The sequence below is a fragment of the Alnus glutinosa genome, chromosome 13, assembly GCF_958979055.1.
Source record: "Alnus glutinosa chromosome 13, dhAlnGlut1.1, whole genome shotgun sequence".
Classification (NCBI taxonomy): Eukaryota; Viridiplantae; Streptophyta; class Magnoliopsida; order Fagales; family Betulaceae; genus Alnus; species Alnus glutinosa.
In genome coordinates this window covers 8524737-8549893 of record NC_084898.1, presented here as the reverse complement: position 1 = coordinate 8549893, position 25157 = coordinate 8524737, and the positions used below count along the sequence as shown (strand labels likewise).

The 25157-nt window shown below is 37.2% G+C and overlaps 1 protein-coding gene across 1 annotated transcript; it reads left to right on the top strand.

Annotated features, from left to right (window-relative positions):
• Positions 1–259: 259 nt before the first annotated feature.
• LOC133854895 (uncharacterized) lies at positions 260–24053 on the top strand. Its single transcript, XM_062291162.1, has 8 exons — positions 260–470; positions 2759–2884; positions 7260–7358; positions 16452–16594; positions 20122–20230; positions 22148–22255; positions 23362–23502; positions 23577–24053. The coding sequence occupies exons 1-8, from the start codon at positions 399–401 to the stop codon at positions 23952–23954; spliced, it is 1176 nt and encodes a 391-aa protein (XP_062147146.1). The 5' UTR covers positions 260–398; the 3' UTR covers positions 23955–24053.
• Positions 24054–25157: the final 1104 nt, after the last annotated feature.

The window sequence follows — 25157 nt, the reverse complement described above, 5'->3', positions numbered from 1 at the left end:
ATCTTAATTAATTGAATCATTGATGAATGAATTGGTGAGCCCAATAAATTTGATAGGATTGAGGAATTTTTAAGTGACAATTAGCATACTAAAGTGCGCCTCTTCGGTGCATAAACCAATCATGCGCATAGTGTAACGCTGACGGGCGGTTGGAGACGCTCCGTCATTGACCGTTAGTATTTAGCCAGGTGGGACTCAGGGCCCATCCACGTGGTCTCTCTGTTCCGTCTTCTCGTCAATCCCTCTCAGATAATAGACTTAATAGTGAAGATTTTGGGAGGACAGCGAGGATAAACAAATTAAACAAAACAGAGAGCCAGGACTTTTGAGAATTTCAGTGATCGATCAAATCGAATATGGCGGTGTGATATGGGCGTGTTTGGGAACATCAATTAGCAATGAAAGGTCCTTTTTCGGTCCCCGGAGACTACACCTACTTCAAGTCTCAGGTCCCTCTCCACAAGATCCCCGTACGTTTCGCTCCGAATTCTGGGTTTTGTTTTGATATTTTTTTTTCCCCATTTTCATCTAATTTCTGATCGTGGGTTTGTCTCATTAGCTTCATTTTTCAGTGGGTTTGGCTTTGTTTTGACGTGTGTCTCCTTTTTCTTAGTCAATCATGCGGTAGTGGATGAGCCTAGGTTTATAACTCTCTGATCAATATCTGAATTGGGTTTCAAGTTGTGTACCACTTGTGTGAATTTGGATGTGGGTATGGAAGAAGGTTTGTTTGAGAATGAATTTAGCTTGTTAGCCTAGACGGGTAGGCCTCTTTGTTTTTGCCATAATTATTATTTTTGTTCTTACTCAATCACGGGAATGTGGATGAGAATGGATTCACATTTTAATCGTTATTGAATCTACTGGGTTTCTCTTTTAAGTCCAAATTATGCAAATTTTGAATTGGTTTGATCAAGGGTTTTACACCGGCTTCGTAATGTAGCTGGGCGTGCATTCTGTGTTGGCTATAGTCTCTTTGTTCTCTGTTAAATATAGAGTTCTTTGAAGAGTTGCTTGTTGTCTGTTTCATTATGCATCGGGTTTCATCTTATTCTTACAATTTTGTGAATTTTGGTTCTAATTCGTGATGGCAATGAACTATAGATCAGGTTTCAATATGTTTTCCCATTTGCAAGAACTTTGATTCTGGTATCTTGAATTCTATTTGATAAAAGGATTTCATCTCAGCTTCATTTTTCTGTTCCCTTTGTTTTGTCTAATGTCTACTTATGATGAGTTTCGTTTTTTATCTGTCTGATCGTTTTGTATATTTAATTTCAACCTTCCTTTTTCACTTTGAAGCTGCATTTAAACAAGCAAATGTTGCTGGTGATTGGTTGTGAATCTTCTCTCCAATATGTGTTTGACTTTATCATAATTGAGTGGTTATTTCTTTAGAGATGCCTATAATACCCCTGCCACATGTCATTTTTCAATTAAAAAGTAATAAAATTAAATTTTAAAAAAAACTAAAAAAAAAAAAATATAAAAATATGAGGTGGCTGGCCACCCCCATTTTGGCCAAGGGGGTGGCCAGGGCTAGTTTGGGGGTGGCCGAACCACTGCCACCCCCAAAGAGCAAAATGGGGCTGGCCGAAATCACCCCCAAGAGCCATGGAGCCACTCTTGTTTGGCCTGGGGGTGGGTTTGGCCACCCCAGACTGGCCGATCTGGGCCCACTCGGTCACCCCCGAGGGTAAACCCTAACATTTTTTTTTTGGCCCTTGGAGGTGGCCAAACCACCTCCATGGCCCTTGAGGGTGGCTCAACCACCCCCAACCACCCCAAGGCCAGACGAGGGTGGTTCAAGACTTTTAGGGGTGGTTTCAGCGGCCATGGGAGTGGTTTGGCTACTTCCATATTTTTTTTTTATTTTTTAGTTTTTAATTTTTTTAATTGAAAAATTGTCGTGACAGGAGTATTATTGGCATATTTCGACAAAATGGGTCTTTTTGAAACTTTTTGGTAGTTGGGGGGCAACTTCCAAAATTGCTGGTAGTTTGAGAGACTTAAATATAATTTTCCTAAAAAGAAAAATTATTTAGAGCATGTTGATGAAATTTTAAATAGGGTTTTAACTTTTATATTTCAAAAATACTTGATATATTTGGTACTGGTATGTTCTGAAATAGCCTTGTAGAAGGTTCTTGCAGAGCAGCTCTAGGCAGTGGTGAATATGTTACCCATTTATGATCTACGTATTTCTTTAATATCCTTTTCTGGAGAAATTTTCTAGAACTGGAACATATTGTTGGAGTAGCGTCTTGGAACAACGGTGACCTAGGTGAACAAGTCCTCGATTGAGAACATTGATCTCTAAAATATCTCAAGAGTGGGAGTGCCTCATAATTTTCAAATAAATAAGGATTAATATTGATGATTCTGTTAATATCTTCCACTCCCCAGCTGTACTAAATATAACCTGTGGATCAGTGACAGATCCACTCCTAAGTTGCCAAATTGCGAATTGAGAGTCGGAGCGAGGGCCTAGGTGACGAATTTGTCACCCTGGTCGTGACTTTGGGAATGATTGCAATGGCTACTTCTGATTCAGTCTAGTTTATTGACGAAGACCAATCAGAATATTAGCTTGTGTTTTGTTGATGTATTTTAAAGCACAGAAGTCCAGTTATTTATTTATTTTGTGGGAGAGTGAGCATTTTTGCATTAACTCCTTGATGATGTTCACCTTGATTATACCTTTTATTGACTGATGATGTCTTGGCCTTGGAACCTTCTTTTTTCTTTTTTCTCACAGATTGGCACAAAGCAGTGGCGATATTATGATTTTGGTCCAAAGGTGGTACCTCCTCTTGTTTGTCTTCCTGGAACAGCAGGGACAGCGGATGTATACTATAAACAGATAATGTCATTGTCCATGAAGGTTGTAAGTTTGATCTTTTATGGTTTCTTCATCATAACTGTGACATTATTTTGTGTCAACATGTTAGAAATTCATATTCATTCATTTTTTTTTTTGCCCTCTTTTTATATTTCTTCTTCTTCTTTTTCTTCTATAATGTAGAAGTTGGGGAGTTTATGACATGGTTTTCTAAGTTCTCACGGATTAGTATTTATATCATGGAGATTCTTAGTGTCATGGCCCAAAAGTCCAAAATGGCATGATAACTGCTGTCACTACAACAAACTCTAAAATTGAAACAATTCAACCAGAGCATCTAAAAATTCATCAACACAATGTTCAAAGTCCACATATTATCGGTATCCAAATACTACCAAAAACCAAACCTAAATAAAATAATAACAAGAACTCCATAGGGTAAAAGACCACGATAACAATTCCAACAAATACTAAAATCCCAAGTGAAACGGAAGGTCTCCAAGAACAACCATTTAAGTAAATCTAAAACATTAACATGTCCACTACTCCATAAACTAAAATATTGAGGCACCTTAGCAAATTCTCATGGACTCGCACCAAAAGACTCCAAATCCTCCAATGTTGTGCTAGAAGGATCCTGATATGCTATAGTATCTGAAAAATGTTAATAAGATTTAATGAGTCACCTTACTAATTTAATTGGTTAATCCAAATGTGAGATTGAGCAATGTATACTTACCCCCACTTTCATAAGATTTTTTTTAAAAAAAAAATCAGTAAATAACTTGAAGTAAGAATAACAAGAACTTAACGGTAAAACCTGCGCCAACATACTAATATATCAAGTAATTAAATAAGTTTAACATGAGAAATTCACTTCGTAATTTCAAAACAATTAAATAACACTTTTCCACACATTACTTACAATTTATTGTGAGCAATAAAGTTTGATCATATCCAAATACAGAAAACTCACCCTAGGCCTTGGCATTCTCTGTGGTCCTTCGAATCAGGACAATGGTCTTTGAATCAGACCGACAAATATAATGCCCTTCGAATCAGGCTCAAATAAATATCCTTCGGATCAGGACATTGGTCTTCGAATCAGACCAATAAAAATAATGCTCTTCGAATCAGATCATTAGCCTTTGAATAAGGACTAATATCACTCACACTTATCTTGGGGTGTTTCAAATATAATTCAAGGTGTACAGAGCTAATATTATCAATATTCAAAATATTATACCCAACATGTCAATACCAAAATTTTAATAAAAACTCACATGGTACAAAATATTTGCACCTCAGCACCAAAATATAGCTCGTCTCACCATGTGTTTGACATATTCGTAATACTCATAAAATAACACTTAATATATAAATAATACAATAAATTCCAGCAACTATTAATTCTTGTAAAACATCAAATTCGAGTATTTGAAAAATAACCCAAATTAACCAATTCTACTTACCTAATGCGCAAACACCAATATCCAAGAGTTTCTTCGTACCCTTAGAGGTTCTAACTTGTTCCTATTCAAGAATGCAACAAATCAAACATTAGCACCTAAGCGAATCACAAAACCTAATTTCTCCATATAACATATTCTTTAAAAATCCATTTCTCTTGTTTAATCCCAATCTCCCTTACATCAGATTCATTTGATGCATTAGAACACTAATTTAAGGCCTCAAATTCGCATACAAAACATCAATTTAGAGACATTCATATAACTTTACAAAATCCCATAGTTTCACCCAAAATTAAGACCCTATATGCTCATTTTACTCAAATCAGCCACACCCATTCCTTAATGAATGTTCATACATGTAATCAAATCCTTTAGAACACAACACAATAGGGCCATCAACTTGAAGCAATTAGAATTCAAAAACAGAAATCCCTAATTTTCCATGTATAAACAACCATAAATCTCAAATTTTCCTCAGATTAGTCGAACCCATTGCAATTTGAATGAACCCACATGTTATTCTAACATCTATAAACAAGACCCATTCATCAATTTTGAAATATTAAGGCTGAAGTATCAAAATCCTCAACTTTTTGCATTATTTTATTTTTATAAGTAATCAAGATATCATTAAAAGCGTAAGGTACACATAGAGTATACAAGAGAAGCCACCTAATTAAGAGTGTGTTGACCACATGGTTTGGACTATTAGGAAGACAGCTCAAGACAACTGTCCAAAGATATAGGGTGTTGAAAAATAAAAACTTAATCTCCTCTAAAGTCCTCTTGCGATCCTCAAAACTTCTATCATTCATTTTCCTCCAAAGACACCACAAAAGGAGCATCAAAGTACCTCGTATTTTTCCCTCCGCCTCACGAAGGTACCATCTTCCACACAACATCTTCCGAGTGTTGTCGATAGTCCACCAACAAGCATACAAGTCAACTACTCGTCTAGACATAACTCATGACAGCCCAAACTGACTGAAGAAAACATTCCACATGGCACAAACAACCTCACAATGAAGAAGAAGATGATCCACATACTCTCCATTCCTTTTGCACATGCAACACCTATCCACCAAACTGGCGTGCCACTTTCTTAGATTGTTTATAGTAAGGATCTTTCCTAGGGCCACCTACCAAGCAAAAAAGGCAACCCTCATTGGAAGCTTAGTCCGCCAAACACTCTTTCAGGAGAAGCGTAAACTCTCACTAGAAGTCATGACACTGTAAAAGGATTTAATACTAAACAATCCTATTTTGGAAAGGACCCACCACAGCTTGTCTTTGACCAAACAAAATCCGCAATTTCAGCATTATGGAACCCTAACTTTTTAAATCTTTGATTCATAACAATATAGCTAGTATTTTCTCAAATTAACATCATAAACTGAAAGGACTCATCAAAAAACATACCTCTGTGTGATCAATTGAAGAAAAACTAGCGATTTTTGTCAGGTCGGGTCGCTAATGGGTATGGCCAGAATTTGAGTTTTCCGACGAGTTTTGGAGCCAAAAACACTGGTTTTGGGGTGAGAGAAGGCCGACTATGGTGTTTATGGGTTGATTCCAGTCAAAGACCAATTGCTTTTGTGAGATTTGGCCAAAGAAGATTCAAATCTTTCTTCTCCTTTTAACTCGCCTCACTCACTCTATTGAAGTTCTCTCTCTCTCTCTCTCTCTCTCTAATCTTGGTTCCACTAATTCACCAATACAGAGAGAAAGACAATGGAAAGAAGATGAAATTGTGCATGTAGAGAAAGTAGTGGCTTTTGTTTTGAAAAAGAAGGAAGTTATTGGAGACGTGCGGCAGTTTTTTATTCTTCTTTAAAACGTGAGCAGCAATTTTTTTTTTTTTGTTATGTCTTGGAGTGGAAAACAATTGATGCTTGGAATAATTTTGGTTGAGCAATATTGTTATTTGGGGAATTTATTTCATCAAACGGATATGAGATATGAAAGGAAATTATCATATGTTATCATAAAAACCTTCATTTGGCAATATTCTGTTTTCCCATAGATTTTCATGTGTTTTATATGAAGAGAATGTGATATAGATCGGTTGTGTAAGCCAAGTATATAATGTCCATCAGCTTATCATGGTTATATTATCAAAGTCTACAGTTTATGTTTCTAATTTATTAGCTTAAAATTTCCTTTTATTTGAAGAAATAGGGAACTAATGATGTCCATCTAATGTGTCAGCATAAAACAAATTGACATGGGAAGGGTGAAGAAGATTAGAGATATAATCAAATATATCTGTGAATCCTTCCTGAGCCATTTAGATTTTGGCTAGATTATGTTTAACCTGTTTTATATCATTACTAACACAATAGATATGAACTTGCTTTTCTGTGACTCATATAACCAAACATAGACACTTTTTTTAAGTTAGTTACCTCTATAATGTTCGAACTTCTTTCGCCTCATTTAGAATTTCATGGTCAACATGGCTATTTCGTTGTGGTCTTTCTTGTCCTTATCTCGCTAGATGGAATAAGTTCTGCAGCTGGACACCGTTACGCCAGTAATGAATCTGTTAGAATTATTTTTAGAAATGTTAGAATTTTTCTACATATTTTTAGAAAGTATGTAGGGTAAGGATTCCAAATTGTAGAAATATGAAAAATCTTAAAAGGGACAAGCCAGTGTGCACTATAGTTAATATTTTATTTTTTTAATCCTTGTCATAATATATTCGTGTGGAATGAAACTAGACTGTTTTACTTATAAAAAAAGAAAAAGAAATTAGACTATTTCAACAAGAAAATTTTATTGATGCTCTTGTTGTACGTGATGGTAATTGCCTAAATCCTGTTTTGTGCGTGTGGCAAGTAAACCTTCTAGTGTGCTACCATAACCATTACTTGTTTTTTGATGTTATGCATTATAAAATTTTGAACTAAAATTGAAGAATCATATTCTTTTGAAATGTGTAGGGTTACCGGGTGGTTTCTGTTGATATTCCACGGGTATGGAATCATCACGAGTGGATTCAAGCATTTGAAAAGTTCTTGGATGCTATTGATGTTCATCATGTAAGTGCTTCATTTCCTTTGCCAATTTCTTCTACCAAATTTTCTGGGTTATCAATATATTTCTTGTCTATCTCATTTTACTCTATCTGTTGTATTTAATGTTGTAGCACTTTCCAAAATGCCTGTTCATCTTGTGCAGTAACTAATTTTTGCATTTTGAATTGGTACTTTGCTTCAATAGTGGAACACCCCATTCCTGTAGGAGGACGAATCAATCAAAAACATGAGGATATAAGAATTTGATAAACTAAAAATTAAAGAAAACCAAACGTCCCATAATTATTTAAACTTAAAATCATCACATATTGTTATTACAACTCGTCTCATAAAACTTAAACTTTAAACCTTTAGTGTTATTATAGAAAGTCTACTGAAACCAAACAACTAGGGCTCCTTTGGTTTGCGGGATGATTATTCTATTAGAAAAATGAATAATTATTACTGGGAATGAGAGAAGGTGGAATGGAATAGCTATTCATATTCCTTAACTTGGTGACAATATATAGTCTCTCATTGGAATTGTATCAAAATTACTAAAATACTCCATATAATAATAATAATAATAATAGTTTAAAAAAAAACCTTGAAAAAATTTCTTTGGCAGCTCCAGGGCAGAGCCATGGCACCCCCGGATTCTGCACAAGCCAATGGTTCTTGGTCACAAACATCTTCTTTATCCTGAGTTCTAGGACAAACCCTAAGCTCAGACCTGGTTACAAGGAAGGTTTTCACAAATTTATGCAATATATGTAACACAAATTTTAGGTTAAAGGGGTTGGGAATTCCTGAATCAAATAATTGAGTTTCAAATTGACTCGCAAGTTGACTTGCAGAGCCCTTGGGAGGTAGGAATGGATGTTGGGTTCCATCCCGACGAATCTTGGCAGGTGGCCAGGCCACCAAAAAGAATTTCGAGTTTTTTTTTTTTTTAAAAAAAGAAAGGTTTGCAGCAAAAGAAAAAAAAGAAAAAAAAGTAATGGATTTTTTTAGAAAATTCATTCCATTCCTTAAGGAATAGCTATTCCTCTCATATTTTAGAGGGATAAGTATTCATCTTCATAGGGGAATAGCTATTCATAAGAACAGTGAGCAACCAAACAAAAGAATAACTATTCCAGTTATTCCATTCCAAGTGTCTATTCTGCAAACCAAAAGAACCCCTAATGTGCTAGGTGCTCTTATTCCATTCATCTTCTATGTGAGGGCTTCTTTCTCTAGTTTTGACATCATCTGAGTTGTTTTAAAATATAAAAATAAAAGGTAAGTCGAATACTTAGTAAGTAGTTAAAAGATACAATAAATAACGTTGGAAACAATTTTAAGTTTCAAAACATAAAAAAGGTGCAAATAAAGCATTCATCATCATAAATATGTCCTTTCCTTTAAAATCTTGAGTGGCCTAGACACAATTACTCCATGTGTGTAAGGGTTGGCGATCACTAGGATCCCAGTTCCATTCTCATGGCCACAGGTGGAGCCACGTTTAGGATATGGACATCACGTGACAAACTATGGTGCACTCGAGTGAGCCATTCTTGGCGGACCGTACAAGATGGTTGCCCCTGCCCTTTAGCTTCGGTACCATTGCACATCATTCATATGGCCAAGAAAACATTTTTAAAACGTTTCATTCTTTCATCCAATCATTTCCTTTTCTTTCCTTTCTTTCACTTTCATCAAATATCATAACATATTTATAAAATGTTCATAACGTAGCGGAAGCATTCACATAAAGTCATTTGCATTTAAACTCTTTTTCAACATTAGTTTAGGATACATAAAGTAGCTACCAATTAAGGGCTAACATTGCATTTATATACTTTGAAAATAACTTTAAGAAAACATGACATTGACATTTGGAAGAAAGCAAAGATATGATCATATCTACTAACCTCACTCAGCTTCAAAAGTTTAACACTCACTTAGCAACCTAAGCAAATTATTGTTAACGCTCTTGTAAATCATTTATTCTTTTCCATTGTTTAATCCTCCTAAACATTGCTTTCCATACTAAGGGGCAGATCTGATTTCTCCTCTTAAAGACACTTATTTCATATTTCAAGTTCAATTATTTGATTTGAATGATCATACTATGCCTGTATGCTCAATTACTACACATGGATCATGCAAGGTGAGTTTATCCTCATGCTCTCTAGAGTGTAGGTCTCAACACCACATATATCTAGTCCTTATAGGGTTCTCAGGTCACCATAAGGTTCCCTAGACAGATCTGGTCTTGGGCAAACATATAGGTTTTTAAGGCTTCAAGGTTCAACTAGTGTTTTGTGTGTGTGCGCTGTAATTCCAGCAACATGTTAGCGAAGATTACTTGGCTGTAAATCCTACAAGTGTCCAATGATCACATGGTTTGGACCATTAGGAAGACAACCCAAAGAGGGTTTTATTCTAGGGTTCAACTATTGCAAATTACCTTTCCAAAAAGGCCCTACAGCCACCTTTCTTTTATTCTCTTTTTCTAAACTGACATGAAATATTTGTGGGAGGGTAGGAGGGAGGGAGCTACGTTTTCTTTTCTTCTCTTCTTTCTAAACTGGCGTGAAATATTTGTGGCTGAAATAGGTGGCTGTTTTTTTAGAGTAACTTTTGGGTTTTAATTGATACTTGTAAGCTGGCAGCATAGGTAAAGTGACGGCTGCAGAGGAGTTCAGGGTTTTAGGACAGCTTGGGTTTTAGTGCAGCAATAAAGCTGGCAGCAGTAAAATCAGATTTCCTTTTAAAACTAGACTTCCTTCCTTTTTGAAATAACTTAAGAAAACAGCTCCTACAAAATAGGGATAAGTTGACATATAATTATGACTTGTTTTAACAAAGAAAACTTTCGTTTTTGGGGAAAAAGACAGCTTGTTAGGATTTAGACTTCAATTTTATTGACCTTCTTGCCCTTTTTAAGTCTTTTTCAACCCTCTTAACATACCCCTCTATTAAACCCACGAAATTAGATTAGATAATTAAAGAAATAGCTACCAAACAATAAATAAACATATAAAACAGCAAGCAACATCATAAAATTTACTCTAGGAGGTCTAGGGTGCTACAAGTAGCCACCTCTATGCTTTATATAGTTTTAAGTATGTAGGTCATTCAAATCAGTGTACATAAATTGTGAATCTTGTTAGAGTGAACTATAATTTACCAAGAGTATAGGAAGTGATATGAAAATCTTCTAGAAGAATGCTAGGTGTCCTAGTGAGCTCTCCCTATAGCTATCATAGACTATGCTTGTATTTTGGCTCTATTTAATGAATGAAGAAGGATGAATGAGCTATGTAGAATTAGTAGCTTCATTCCATTTTCTTAGTCTCTTTCATTATATTGTATCAGAGCATTTCAGTAAAATAAGTGTGTACAGCAAATAATTTTTTTTCCCTTCCTCCTAGAGTTTTTGGCTGTATTTGTTACACTCACAACCTTGGAACCAGATTTGACAAACTCGATCCCCCTGGCCACCAAATGTGTTTTCCTTGGATATTCTCAAACTCGAAAAGGTTATCGGTGCTACAGTTCTGTTCTTTGACGATATTTTGTTAGTACTGATGTTACATTTTTTGAGTCTCAACTATACTTTTCTGATACCTCGTCTTTTGGGGATTCTTTCTTTAACATCCCTTTCCCTACACCTGGCCCTCTTTCCCCTGGTCCTTCAACGACAGTGCCACTTTAGAGATCTGCTCCCCTATAGGTGTACGCTCGCCATCCACCATTCCCCATGTGCTCCCACCACCTTCCGCGGAGTCTTTAGATCCAATTCCTTTGGCATTAGAATCCTTACCTATTACTCTCCGGAAAGGTACTAGATCTTGTGTCACCAAGCATCCTCTAGGTAACTTTGTTTCTTATCAATCCTTATCTCCTTTGTTTTCTTCTTTAATTTCACATCTTTCTAGTGTGTCTCGCCCGAAAATAGTTAAAGTTGTCTTATTTGACACTGGTTGGCGGAACGCAATGGAAGTAGAAATGGAGGCTCTGCATTAGAATGCCACTTGCAAACTATTTCTCTTCCTCCTGGCAAACAGCTTGTTGGCTGCAAATGGGTAAACATTGTCAATTTAATCTTGATGGCAACCTAAATAAGTTGAAAGCTTGATTGATTGCTAAAGGCTATAGTCAGACCTGTGGCATTGATTATGATGATACATTCTTTCCTGATGCAAAAATTTCTTCTATTTGAGTTTCCATTTATTTAGCAACTAACCTTGATTGGCCTTTGTATCATCTGGATGTGAGAAATGCTTTTCTTCATGGTGATCTTCTTGAAGAAGTCTATATGGAGCCACCACCGGGGTTTGTTTCTCAAGGGGAGTTTGAGGGATATTTGTGTAGATTGAAGAATGCACTATATGGCATCAAGCAATCTCCAAGAGCATGGTTTGACAAATTTTCTGATGTGGTATAGGAGTTTGGTCTTCTTCGATGTCAGACTGATCATTTGGTATTCCACTTGCATACAGATGTTGGGTATGGGTATATTTTCCTTGTGGTTTATGTAGATGACTTTGTGATTAGTGGGGATGATCCTTGAGGAATTGTTAGATTGAAACAACTTTTGGAGGAGAAATTTTAGACCAAAGAGTTGAGAAGACTTCGGTATTTCTTAGTCATTGAGGTTGATAGATCCTAGCTAGTGGTTAATTTATCTCTGAGAAAATATGTGCTATACTTATTGGAAGAAACATGTCTTTTGGGTGCTTGTCTTGTTGATGTTCCTATTAGATACAGATGATTGGTTGGGAATCGAATTATCTTACTATCACTAGGTCATATATCTCTTATGCAGTAAGTGTAGGAAGTCAATTTATGGAAGCACCTAGAACTTCACACTGGGAGGCTGTGATTAGTATTCTACGATATCTAAAGAAATTCCCAGGTTGTGGAATCCTATATAGGAAGAATGAACACCTCATGATAGAAGGATTCACTGATGTAGATTGGGAATGATCCCCTTTAGAAAGAAGATCTGCTATTAGGTATTGTACTTTTTTGAGAGGTAGCCTTGTTACTTGAAAGAGTAAGAAACAAACAGTGGTTGCTCGATATAGTGCAGAAGCAAGAGTATAGTGCTATGGCTCATACGACTAGTGAATTGACATGCTTTTGGCATTTTCTTCAGGAAATTGGATTTTCAGTTCCTACACCTATTCCTTTGTATTGTGACAATCAGGCTGCTGTGCACATTACCTCTAACCTAGTGTGTTCCATGAGTGAACAAAACACATTGAATTTGATTGACATTTCATTTGGTATAAAAAATATTCATTGGAGTTATTTCTACACCTTTTGCAAAATCTGGAGATCAACTTGCGGTTGTGTTTACCAAGTCTCTATGTCGTGGTTGATTAGAATTTATTTGTTCCAAGTTGGGCTTATATAAAAATGTGCTCCAACTTGAGGGGGAGTGTTAGAGTGAACTGTAATTTCCTAGGAGTATTGGGAGTGATATGAAAGTCTTCTAGAAGTATGCTAGGTGTCCTAATGAGCTGTCCTTATAGTTGTCATAGAATATTCTTGTATTTTTGCTCTATTTAATGATGAAGAAGGATGAATGAGCTACATAGAATTAGTTGCTTCATTCCTTCCTTTCTCTCTTGAGGCGTTGAAGCTTGGATGTCATTCTGTTTGAATTTGCGGAGGTTCTCGGGTGGTGGGTTTTCTCATAGTGCTCTATTGTTGGTTGTGTTCTGGTATGGTGTTGGTTCGTCAGGTCTGAGCTTGGCTGGTGCTGGTCTCCAGCTGGTGGTGGAGCAGGTGTACGCGTGGAGTACCATGTGGCTTTGATATGGAGAGGCGTTTCACCGTGGAAGCAAAAAAAATCTTTTTCTTCGATGAGAGATGATAAGGCAGATTTACGTTTGGAGGAAAGGAAGAAGAATTTTGGAGGGTATGTTTATGTGGGTATCCAATGTTCCGTTTGGCTGGTGGATATGGTTGTAGAGGTGCTGTCTTTGGGTAAAGAAGATTTCGTCAAGTCTTACTGTGAGGATGAGAAGGTGCTGATGGTCCATGGGGGTGGTAACAAGGCTGGTCACTATCTGGAGGTGGCCATTTATGCAAAGGGTGGTCGGAAAGGCATCATTTGGCTTCCATAGGGTCGTGGAGGGTGGGGATAGTGACGATTTGTGGGAGAGCTACAGAAATTGCTGAAGTTTTTTGAAGCTAAGGGCGGGTCACTGGGTTCTGAGGCACATTCCCCAAAGGGAAAACAGAAGATGTGTGTTGGTGGGGCTTCTCCGTCTTTCATAGAGGTGGTGAGGGGAGTGGTTGTCAAGCCTCCAGGGTCAATGGTTCCGAAGGTAGAGCCTTTTGTTTTGGATCTGTTGCCAGTGGTGGGGTGTAGGGATGTGGTAGACAGGAGACTGGCGGTGAACTACTTTGTTTTGGAGGGGTCGTTGGAGAAGAAGCAGAAGCAATTTTGCTTGCTTGGGGACGGCGAATCGAGGAAGAAGAAGAAGGTAGGGCTTATCCGTTCGTGGAAGAAGGTTCTAGACAGTCTTCGGTTCACTCTAGAGCGGGCTTCAGCTTCCGGGTTCAAGCTTGTTGGGCCGGGTATGAAGTTCAAGTGCGGCAGTTGGGCTAGGCCTAAGCCCACAAGGGTGCGGCTGGATCTAGGTTCTCCGAGTGTTGGACCCGGTTCAAATCCTAATTTGATTTCAGCGGCTGTTTCTGGGGCAAATTTGGGTCCAGCGTATTCCGGGAGTTTTGCAAAACGGCAGTCCTTCGTCGGTTGGTGTGCTTCTACTCCAGTGGTCAATTATCCTTCCACCATGTTGGTTGTGTCGGAGGTTTGCGGACTCCTGCGACTTCGGTGTCTTTGGTTGATTCTCACACGTCTGAGGGGCCTTCTCCAGCACCGGTAAGCACTGCTGTTGGGTTTGCTTTCCCTTTTCATAGTAGAAGTGGTGGTGTTTGCTTGACCCCTCAGCTTTGCCTCGAGGGGCCTTCTCAGCCCTTCTCCATCCCTCTCTTAGGGGTGGCTGAGTTGGGAGAGAGGCTCTGTTTTGCCTCTATGCCTTCGGTTTCTAAGCCTTTCCAGAAGTTCTACCGGAAGGCAAGGGAAAGCATATTTGGACTATTAGATGAGAAATTAGTGGTCGAGTCTATGGCAGCAATGAGGCTGCTTGTCAGTTTTTCAGCCGAGGAAGTAGCGGCAATGCTTGCAGAGTTGAACCCAATAGGAGGGGCAGATTTCGTGGAGGGTTGTGTTAAGCCTTCTTCTTCTATGAAGGGATGCCTTCAGCGGGGGTTTCTAGACCCGAGTCCGGCTGTGAAAGCTTCATCTATTCATACCTCAATTTTAAAGACGGTTGTGTCTTCATCGACTTCAAAAGTTAAGGAAGTTGGGGTGGTAGGGTTTCCCTCCTCCTTGGGTGGTTGTGTCACTCCTATTGTTTGGTAAGGATGATGATTCCAGGGTGAATGGGTTATCCCAATCTCAGAAGTGGCCAGTAGGTTTTGGTTTGTCTGGAGAGGTAGTTGTGTGGGAGTAGGGTGATGAGATCTGGGATGGGGAGGATGGAGATTCCCCTTATCCTTTGGGTGTTCTTCCTCCCAACTTGGTATTGGATTGGGAATTGGCTCGTGTTGAGGATGAGGATGTGTCCTTGGTGATTATGGATGCCTTTGAAAATGACTTTTTTCGGAAATTTAAGGTTGCACGGCCAAAGACCAAAGGGAGGAGGGAGATTTTGAATTTGGTTAGCACCATTAATTATGGTGATGCAAGCACGTCATCTCAGCATAGGAAAGGCAAGGTTCACGTGTTGTAGTAGGGCTCATGTGTTGAAGGGTGTGTTTCTTGAGGGTTTGGGTTTGAGGGCTTTTGTTGTTTGAGGGTTTGTTGGGTTTTTTTTTTTTCTTTTTGTGAGTTGTTTTGTTTTTTGCTTTCTAGCTACATGCTTTCTCTTGTATACTTTCGGTGTACTTAGGGGCGCATTACACTTTTAATAAGACAAGTTTATACTTATAAAAAAAAATCTGATCTCCTAGAATGTTCCTATTTACTGAAAATGGAGAGATGAATAGATGTAGTTTTGCTATTTAGTGTCTTGAATTCACTAGGGTACTAGTGAATTATGGTAACTCAAATTTGGATACCGAATAGTGGAAGTGTGCTTTATTTTGTTACATCATAACTTTGACTAATCCGGCTCTCAAACAAAAATTGGATTTGGTTCCTTCCTTTGTTAATTCCATACTTCTAATATCATCAATTTGTTAGATATGAAAGTGGGGGAGATGAATGAATAACTGGTGAGAATATTGCGAGCTTTTTACGTTCACTAGAGAACCGAAGATAAGTTAAGTCCTTGTCACTTGCAAGTCACAAGAAGTGGCCCTCTCTTTGGATGCTACTTGGATTTATTTGGTGGCATCACTTGGATTTTATCGAAAGTGCTTATTGTTTATTTTTCCTTAAGCGTGAAAATTGACAGAACTTAACCGAGTAGTAAATTATAATGCTTAATATGAGATCTGTATTGGAAAATTCAATGATTCATTCTGATTCTTCTCTCTCTCTCTCTCTCTCTCTCAATGTGCTTGTTGGCTGCCAAGCCCAAGGCCTTGATCTAGCTTTCAAGCAGTTGGACCAAAAGCGATTTGTGTTCCAAAACCCAGGATCTCTCAGTACATGCTTTGGTTTCTTTTGCTCCAATTGTGTAAACTTGATGATACATCCAGCCCATATTTTAGTTGTGTGCTTACAAATGTTAAGACTGGATGCTGGGTGATATAAGTTGTTCAATTATTGATCTCTTGATGAAATTAATTGTACAAGTTTTAGACATATATTATCCTTAGATTCATCAACAATGAACTGCCTGTATACAGCTACACTTAGTTACAGTTGGTGTGAGCAGATCATTGGAGGAGAAGATACAAGTGGTCTGTGAAACAATTTTATGTAGGTTCCATGAGCAATGTGGTTTCTAACAGTTAGCGTATATGCCTGATGTTACTTATATATCATAAACTGATAGCCTGAAAATATAAAACTAATCAACATATCTTACATATTTATGTCACTAGTCTGACAACTTCACTGGTTGCTGAGTAGACTGATCAATCAAAATCTCACAGATACATCTATATGGTACATCCCTTGGGGGATTCTTAGCACAACTTTTTGCTCAGCATCGTCCAAGGCGGGTTCGGTCATTGATACTATCAAATTCTTTTCTGGATACACGCAGTTTCTCTGCTGCAATGCCATGGGCTCCTGTGTAAGTTACCAAATTTTTTCTTAGATTAACGACCGCAAGAATATGATCAAACTATCTTTTTTTTTTTTTTTTATGTATCTCTTTATTTGATAAAAGAATAGAAGAAAAAGAGAGTAGAGTTGCTATGATATAATAATGCACATCAAAGATTTGATAAATGTGTGCTATTGTGATGCTAGGACCAAGTTCACCATCAACAGACTGCTTACAACTCTAATTACATGCAGTAGATGATAATGAGAAATATGTTTTTTGGTTTTTGACACAGAATTATAAACAAATGGGACCATATTCTCCACTGAGCTAAGTCAGTTTTTAGTTGCTGCTAAAATCTTCATAATATTATCAGGGTAGTTAAAGATCTACTTCGCGGAAACTGTATTTTCGCTAGAAGTTTGACCAATGTTCTGCTTATGGGCGATAATTATCTGCAGAGCACCTGTTAATTTCTTTTTCTTCTTTTTTCTTTTTTTTCTTTTTTTTTTTTTAAAAAAAATTTTTTTTTTGAGGGGTTGGGGGTGTGGAGGGCAGCGCTGATTGCCCTGTTCTGTAATTCTCTGAAGATGAACATGGGGAAGGGGCATGTTAATAACTAGATGCATTTAATTATCTTTTTTTTTTTTTTTTTTTTTTTTTATTCATTCATAGCACAGAAGGGGCACAACCCTAGTATGCAGGAGCAATTAATTATCTAAAAAATAAGGAGCAATTATATCATATATGTAGAAGTCTATTTTAACAAAACTTGAGTGACCCCTAGCAGAATTTTATGGCGTAGTTCTGTCTGATTTTGTTATATAGGAAATCATACCATTACCTTGTTTTAGGAGCCCAAGCTGAGCAAATACTATGATATTTCATTTGCTGAATGGTCACTAAATAGATTAGTGAGCAAGCCAGTTTGTTCTTTCTAGAAATTGAATTGAGTTGGCAAGGGTCATAATAGGTACTCCTTGATACTTACCAGGTCAGCATGTACTTCTCTTTCTTATGATTTTGAAAATATAGGATTTGGATACTGCATACCTCACTATTCCGACCTACACAGATACAAAGTAATAGAAGCCTCCTTATCAACAGCCAAGGTAAACCAGTCAGGAAATTGGTTTTGCAATAATCCCCACACTATAAATCATGTCAAAACTGAACATAGGAATCATCCCTTACTGCGAACTTGATGAAGCCTGAAAATAGATCCCAACCACATATACTGCCTTTCCACAGGCTCGAACCGTACAACCCCTTTATTATTGCAGATAGATGTTCAGTAACCCCAAGCCTCCCTGTACTTCACTGCAATGACATGTCTTCACAATGTTTTTGTTTGGGTACATACCTTTAAAGCCATTCCCTAATAAGATTTGGTTAAAGGTACCCAATTTCTGGACACCCAAACCACCACCCTTGATATTGCCTACCTTATCCTTATCCACTTTATGAAACTTAATTTCCTCCATCCCTTTGCATAGAACATGTGGATGGAGAAAGAAAGTGAGTTTTTAAAGTTGATAATGTACTTCTGATTGAGTCTCCCTTTGTTTGACAAATACAATTTCTTTTGACTTGCCAAATGCCTCTTCATCTTTTCAATACTAGTATTCCAAACAACACTAGCCTGAAAAGATTACCCCAAAAGGCAGTCCTAGACCTGTTATTGGTACTGGGCCCCTTTCCACTGACTCGCCAGACGCTGCTCCGTCTTTTCAACAATAGTATTCCAAACTGCATGAGCCTTAAAAGATGACCGCAAAGCCAAACCTACGTATGCCATTGGTAATGTTATTACCCTGCAACCCAACACCTCAGAAAACTTGGATGCCATTCCAGATCACCCACAGGTACTTATTTGCTCTTATCTCAATATACCTTCAACCCAAATTGGCTCCAAAGCAAAATAATACATAGCTAATAGCTCTAAGTTGATTAGGGAATGCATGTCACAAGAGGACGGTATAATCAATGATTGATAAATGAGAATCTCCATATCTTCTCAATGAACTCCCCCAACATAGAATCTGACTATAAGCCCAACTGCAACTGCTCTGTATAACGTTCTACTAAAAATTTCAATAATAAAAATGAAAAGAAGGGGAGATAAAGGGTCTCCTTGTCTCAACCCTCTAGAACTGCAAAGGAAAAACAGTTTGATTGCCATTCACCAAAATTGACACAAAGACAGTTGAAATATAAACCAAAACCATTTCCTCCATTTCTCACTGAAAGCAAGTCTTTCCAACAAATAAATCAAACAATTCTGGTTCACATGATTGCAGGCCTTTTCTATATCTGACTTGCAAAACAACCCAGGGTGCTTACTCCTACCACTATCTAACAATCCAAAATTTGTATACCTGCCACAAAAGCATGTTGAGTATCTGATCAAACTGCCTGCTACAAGTTCAACCTAAGGCTAACAGTTTAGAAGCACTTATCCACTAGGCTAATAGGCCAAAAAGCCTGACCAAGATTTGGTGCAGTCAAACTCACAATTATATCTACATTCAGCTTTTATTCCCAAGCTCTAATTATTCACAAGATTTGGTGTTGTATGTGTAAGAAGAGTGAGGAATCCATTGAACACCTCTTACTTCACTGTGATGTTGCACGGGATATCTGGAGTTTTTTCAATAGGTTGTTTGGTGTGGAGTGGGTCATGCCGCGACGGGTGCTGGATTTGTTGAGTAGTTGGGGCAATTCGCTTGGTCATGGTCAAGTTCAACAAATTTGGAAGCAAGTTCCTTTGTGTGTTATGTAGGGTATTTGGCGTGAGAGAAATGCACAGCATTTTGAAGATGTAGAAATTTCGGTGTTGGAGTTGTGTCGAAATGTGCTTAATATGTTATTTGTATGGGTCTCGGCTCATACCCCGAGTCATGTTACGTTTATAGAGTTTTTAAATTCCTGCTCCTTTGTTTCCTCTGATTATGGGCACTTTTGTATACTTCCTGTGTACTAGGGTTGTGCCCCTTTGCGCTTTTTAATGATATGACATTATTTATCAAAAAATATATTTTTCTTGTAGAAACCTTAATTTGAACCCTCACAAACCCCCCAAACCCCTCCCCTCCAGGAGAATGTGGTGGGTGGGTAGGTGGGATGATTGTTTGCTAAAAGGTGGTGTGCATTCATTAGTATACACAAGTATAATGAAGTGTGTATTATTAGTTCAAGATCACATCTTTTTTTCTTTTTCTCTCTCTTCCTCCTGCATTCCTGGACTATTTTGCATCTCATCTTGAGGATGAGCTGAAGGATCAAGTTTTTTTAGTTTATTTATCCAGCCTCTCTCATAGCTATACTTTGTGATTTTACAATGGCAGTGTTCTATAGTGACATCAGTTTCCAACTAATAGTTCCAAATTATGTTATTAGTAGTTCAATTACTATTAGTATATATTCTCTTGGTTTTTATAAAGAGGTGCGTAAATTTGTTATTTTTGCCTGATACGTTGTTTGTAGTGACTTGCTTGTTCGATATGTTGTTTCCTCAACAAATTAACTTCCTGATTGTGGTATGCCTTATGCAGTGTTAGTTGGACCCCTTCTTTTTTGCTGAAACGATACGTCTTAACAGGAATTCGTGATGGTCCCCATGAGCCATTCATTGCAGATTCTGTGGACTTTGTTGTTTCTCAGGTAAAGTATGTGAAAGGCCTAAGGTATCTGTTGATTTTAGCTATGTATATCATATTTTGAAGCAATCTGCTCTCGAACTATACATATTTCAGTTTTCAGAACAGAATGAAACTTTCTGTGTCTGTCAAAGCATTTATTGCACTTATTCAAACTCCCTTCCCTGAACATTGATTTCTCAACCATCAATTTTCAGGGAAGGGAGTTTGTCACCCTAGTAGTGCAAAGTTCTTTGACCTTGGTAGGAACCACATGGTTGTAACTGGGTTTTCAACTAGACTTCAAATACAATTACATTCTAATTGTATTCATGTAACGACCATGTGAAAAGCGCTAACCACATATGCGCTATCAATCTAAAAGAACTAGTCAATTTGAAGCTTTCTTAGAATCACGTATAAAGCCCAGTTGTACCTAGTAAATAAGTAATGTGAGACTTAGCACTCATGAGTATTTTTATATAAACCACCAATTAATTCTATGTGGGCTACTCATCTTCCCAATATAGGACCGGGGTGTTACAAACTCCCCCTTAAGCCACTAATGTCATTGTCAGAGTCACGTCATGCGGTGCTTACATTACCATATAGCATTACTAGGTGGCTCTGATACCATTTGTAATAACTCAAGGAAAAACGCTAGCCACATATGTGCTATCAACCCAAAATGACTATTCAATTTGGAGTTTCCCTAGAATTACTTATTAAGCCGAGTTTCACTTGGTAAATAGGCAATGTGAGACTTAGCACCCATGAGTATTTTTATATAAAACACCCATTAGTTTTGTGGGTTACTCATCTTCCCAATATGGGGCCGGGGTGTTACAAACTCTCCCTTAAACCTCTGACTTCTTCATCAGAGCCACGTCATGCAGTGCTGACAGTATCACGTGGCATTACTAGGTGGCTCTGATACTATTTGTAACGACACAAGGAAAAACCCTAACCACATCTGCGCTATTACCCTAAAAGGGCTAGTCAATTTAGAGCTTCCCTAGAATTATTTATAAAGCCCAATTTCACATAATAAATAAACAATGTGGGACTTAGCACCCATGAGTAACTTTATATGAACCACCCATTAATTCTATGTGAGCTACTCATCTTCGTAAAATGAGACCAGAGTGTTGCAATTCATTTGTGAAAATTTGAATCAATATTTGCAATCAATTTCGCACATATTAATGAATTGCGTGTATATATATATATATATATAGATCTGCTATTTGTCCAACTCCTTTTCAAATTCACCATTGGATTTGTACCTACAGATTCAGTGGTAGATTTGAAAAAAATATGGATGGAGTTGGACGAGAGTTGGACATGAGAAGGAAAAATAGCATTTTTCATATATATATATATATATATATTTGCAATCAATTTGATGAGTGTGCTCAACTTTGTTCCCGGCGGTCTTGAGAGTTGCCTTTTCTTTCTAATCTTATATTGCAAATATCGAGGAGGTGAATTGCATCTCTGCTACATCTGTATGATGAGTGACATTTTTTCAAGATAGTGCTCACAATTCATTTATATTTGTTCACAAAATAGAGAGAAAATCTTGTGCATAAGCCAATTCCCATTTGCTCTCTCTGTTTCTGTTTATTTTAAATACAAATATATATGTTGTAGAAAACTACCTGCTTAATTCCTTTTGCACCATAACATTTGACTATCAATTTGGGTTTTCTCTAGGTTTCTTTTGTGGGTTGTTTTGGGTTTTTTTTTCGGGTTCTAGGGTTTTCCTTTTGGGGTTTTTGGTGGGTTTCGGGCTTGGTCCTCTTGGGGTTTTTTTGGGTTTTTTTCTTTTTTTGTGCTGGCTTTGGCTACTCGTGTATACTCCCAGTGTACTTAGGGGCGCCTTACGCTTTTTAATAAACTTACTTACTTATCAAAAAAAAACATTTGACTATCAATTCAGGTTGAAACACTCTCAAGGGACGACTTGGCCTCCAGGTTAACTTTGACAGTTGATGCTGCTTCAGTTGGACCTTTGCTGCTTTCTGATTCGTTTATCACCATAATGGATGTAAGTTATCTGAACCTCTTTTGGATTTATGTTTGTGCAAATATGTATTTCTAGAACCCAAACCTCTCTGAAATATAAGGGTATATTGTGGTCTAGTATTACTCTAGTCCAAATTTAGGAAAATCCTTGCGGTTTCGGCTTCGGCTTCTTTGCCTTCTGAAACTTGGTTCTGATTTTTTGTCTAATTTTCTTTCTTTCTTCCATTTCTTCTTCTTTGGTTTTTGCCCCCTTGCTTGTTAATATTCCAAGTTCTGCTTGTAGCTTCTGAAATTCACCAGAAACACTTTGGATTCAACTTCTTTTACTTGTGATTTGAAAAGCTTTTTGATGGTTTGTGCATGTTACTCCTCGGTGAATTTATGTAGTCTAATTTACTGTAAAAATAATGATAATTAATAGGTAAGAGAAGCATCAATTGCAAACTCTGTTCTTTTTTGTCGTTTCTCTGGTGAAAGTGGAACAAAAAAAAAAAAGTGCCCTTTATTCTAATTGGCCTTATGCCAGCTTTGGAAATTAGCCAAAAATCAAATTCTCCAGTAACTGCAGGCCTATCTCACATTTGGAGATGTCTACTTGAATTAAATGGGTTTGTACCCTGAACTGAATGTTAGCAATGTGGTCCTAATAATTTTGTGAAGATTCTAAGTTGCATTTATTAAAGTTCTTTTTATCATGAATTATTTAGGGGAAGGAAACCAGCTAAATATGCAACTAGGTTCAAAGTGAATCTCATGGCTGTAAGCCAAGCTTTTTTGTTAATTTTGTTGAGCTTGACAGACCAAAGGTCAGTAGATTACTATTCCTGGATAAATATATAACAGTTAGGTTCTTAAAATTTCTTGAAACTCTATTAACACATAATCCCATGATTCTGGTTTCTCTAGAATGTTATCATCATTTTTGTCATTCGGTTTATTTATCTATTTATTTATATGTTCCTGCATGGCATTTCAAATGCTTGAAGTCATTGAATTCTTGCAAGGCTCAGCATCCTTAACTTGATGCCTTTTTTGTACCTATAATACTGGAAGAAGAAAATTAAAAAAAGTTTTTACTGATAGCAATACTGGTTCTTTTTGACATGTTTACATGTTCCTTCCTTGAAGACAAATGACTACTGTGCAATTCCTCAACAACTCAAGGATGAACTGAGTGAGAGGTATCCTGAAGCAAGGCGAGCATCCTTGAAAACTGGGGGAGATTTCCCATTTCTTTCACGTCCAGATGAAGTTAACTTACATCTTCAGGTAGTTACCATTTCTATTTGCTGATATTTGTATTGGTTAAAGGGCCTGTTCAATGAGTGTCTACAATGTGGCAGCTACACCTGAGGCGGGTTGGCGTAGAAGCTCAGCCAGACTTGGTCCTGGGTGTCCCAAAGGGAGGTAGTGGTGAAGGTCCTAGTGAAGAGCATAATGGAAGAGAAGATCCTGATGATCCACCCAAGGATGATGGGGAACCCTCTGAAGGGCCATCCGGAGATAGTCAGCTGCATCCAGCTCCAGAAATTTCAGAATCTCGTAGTTTAGATGACCAGCCCCTTGGCAATGCAAGAGATTGCCACTTCGTTGATGAAGATATGACGGTGCTTTTCTTAACTCATGTATGGAAGATTTTCTTTCTACATTTTCTTCCTCTTTATTTGGGATCATTGTATATTACTTTGAACTGTTGTTGGAAAGTCAGACAAGTTGTGTAAAATGAAATATTTGGACATTGTTGTTGTATAAGCTTATGCAAGCAATTGTTACAAACCAAGTCTATTTTGGGGTGGCTAATGTTTCTGTATTCTGTTTCAGATTGTGCCATACCTTAATTTGACTTTTGCACATTCCAAGATACTTTTTATACACTTTTCATTAAGTAGTATGTGCATGGGACTTTTGGTTGTACTCATTTACCTCAAGTCTGGAGTCTGGCAGGGTTCAGGGTTCTACTTGATTTCCAGGTTTCAGATTGAAACTATTGTTTAGAAGAGGGGTTAGCTGCAGTTTGTTTTGTCTTTGTTTGTTTTTTTTTTTTTTTTAAAAAAAATAAAAAATAAAATTAATTTTACTTTGTTTAAATTTGTTTGGTGAGTTTATATCTTCCTCCAAGTTTTTCTTTCAAAGGCCTGTTAAGTTGGTATTTGTAGTTAGCTGGAGGGGTCAATTGGGATGGGCAGCAGTTTGAATAAGGCGCTTTTACTTTTGAATGCCAGAAGCGCTCAAATTTCATAAAATTTATAGTTTGGTTCTATGGTTGGTACAGTTGATATATTGCAGTAATTTTCTGTGAAAAATCGGACTTGAAAACCTGGTAAAAATAGCTCTTGTGGATTTGTTGTTTTATTGGATGGTTTTGCATAATCTTGTTGGTCCTTTACCTATATATGTTGCTCTGCATCACATCAAATAGTAACTTAAGAGTTGTAATTTTGATTTGACCTACACTCAAGGTATTGTTCTGTTCAATGCTACTTTGATGCAGTTATCTTTACAGAATTCAAAAATAAATTCAAAGTATTGTAAGTTTGTTTTTTTTCTTAAACAATGTGAGGGGTGTTTATTTAATATAGTTGATGATTGTGGATTTTAGGTTTTTAGTTAACTATCTGTTGTGCAATCTGATGATGAAGAATTGGGAAGTTAATTACTTCATTAGTTATTGTAATTGTTTATAATTTTGAAATCTCTATTGTATGTATACTAATTCTAAAGTTTATAAGAGAACTATTCATCAAAACAAAGAAGTGTTCATGCAAGCTAAGTGGCATGCACTCGAATCATGCACACTTGTATATTGGTTTGCCCTATGTATGATTCAGATGAGTGGATAATTTGACTTGAGTTTGAAGAGATTGCTCATTAGCTATTATTAATCTTTCTAAGTAGTGTTATAAGTTGATTCCTCATAAGAAATT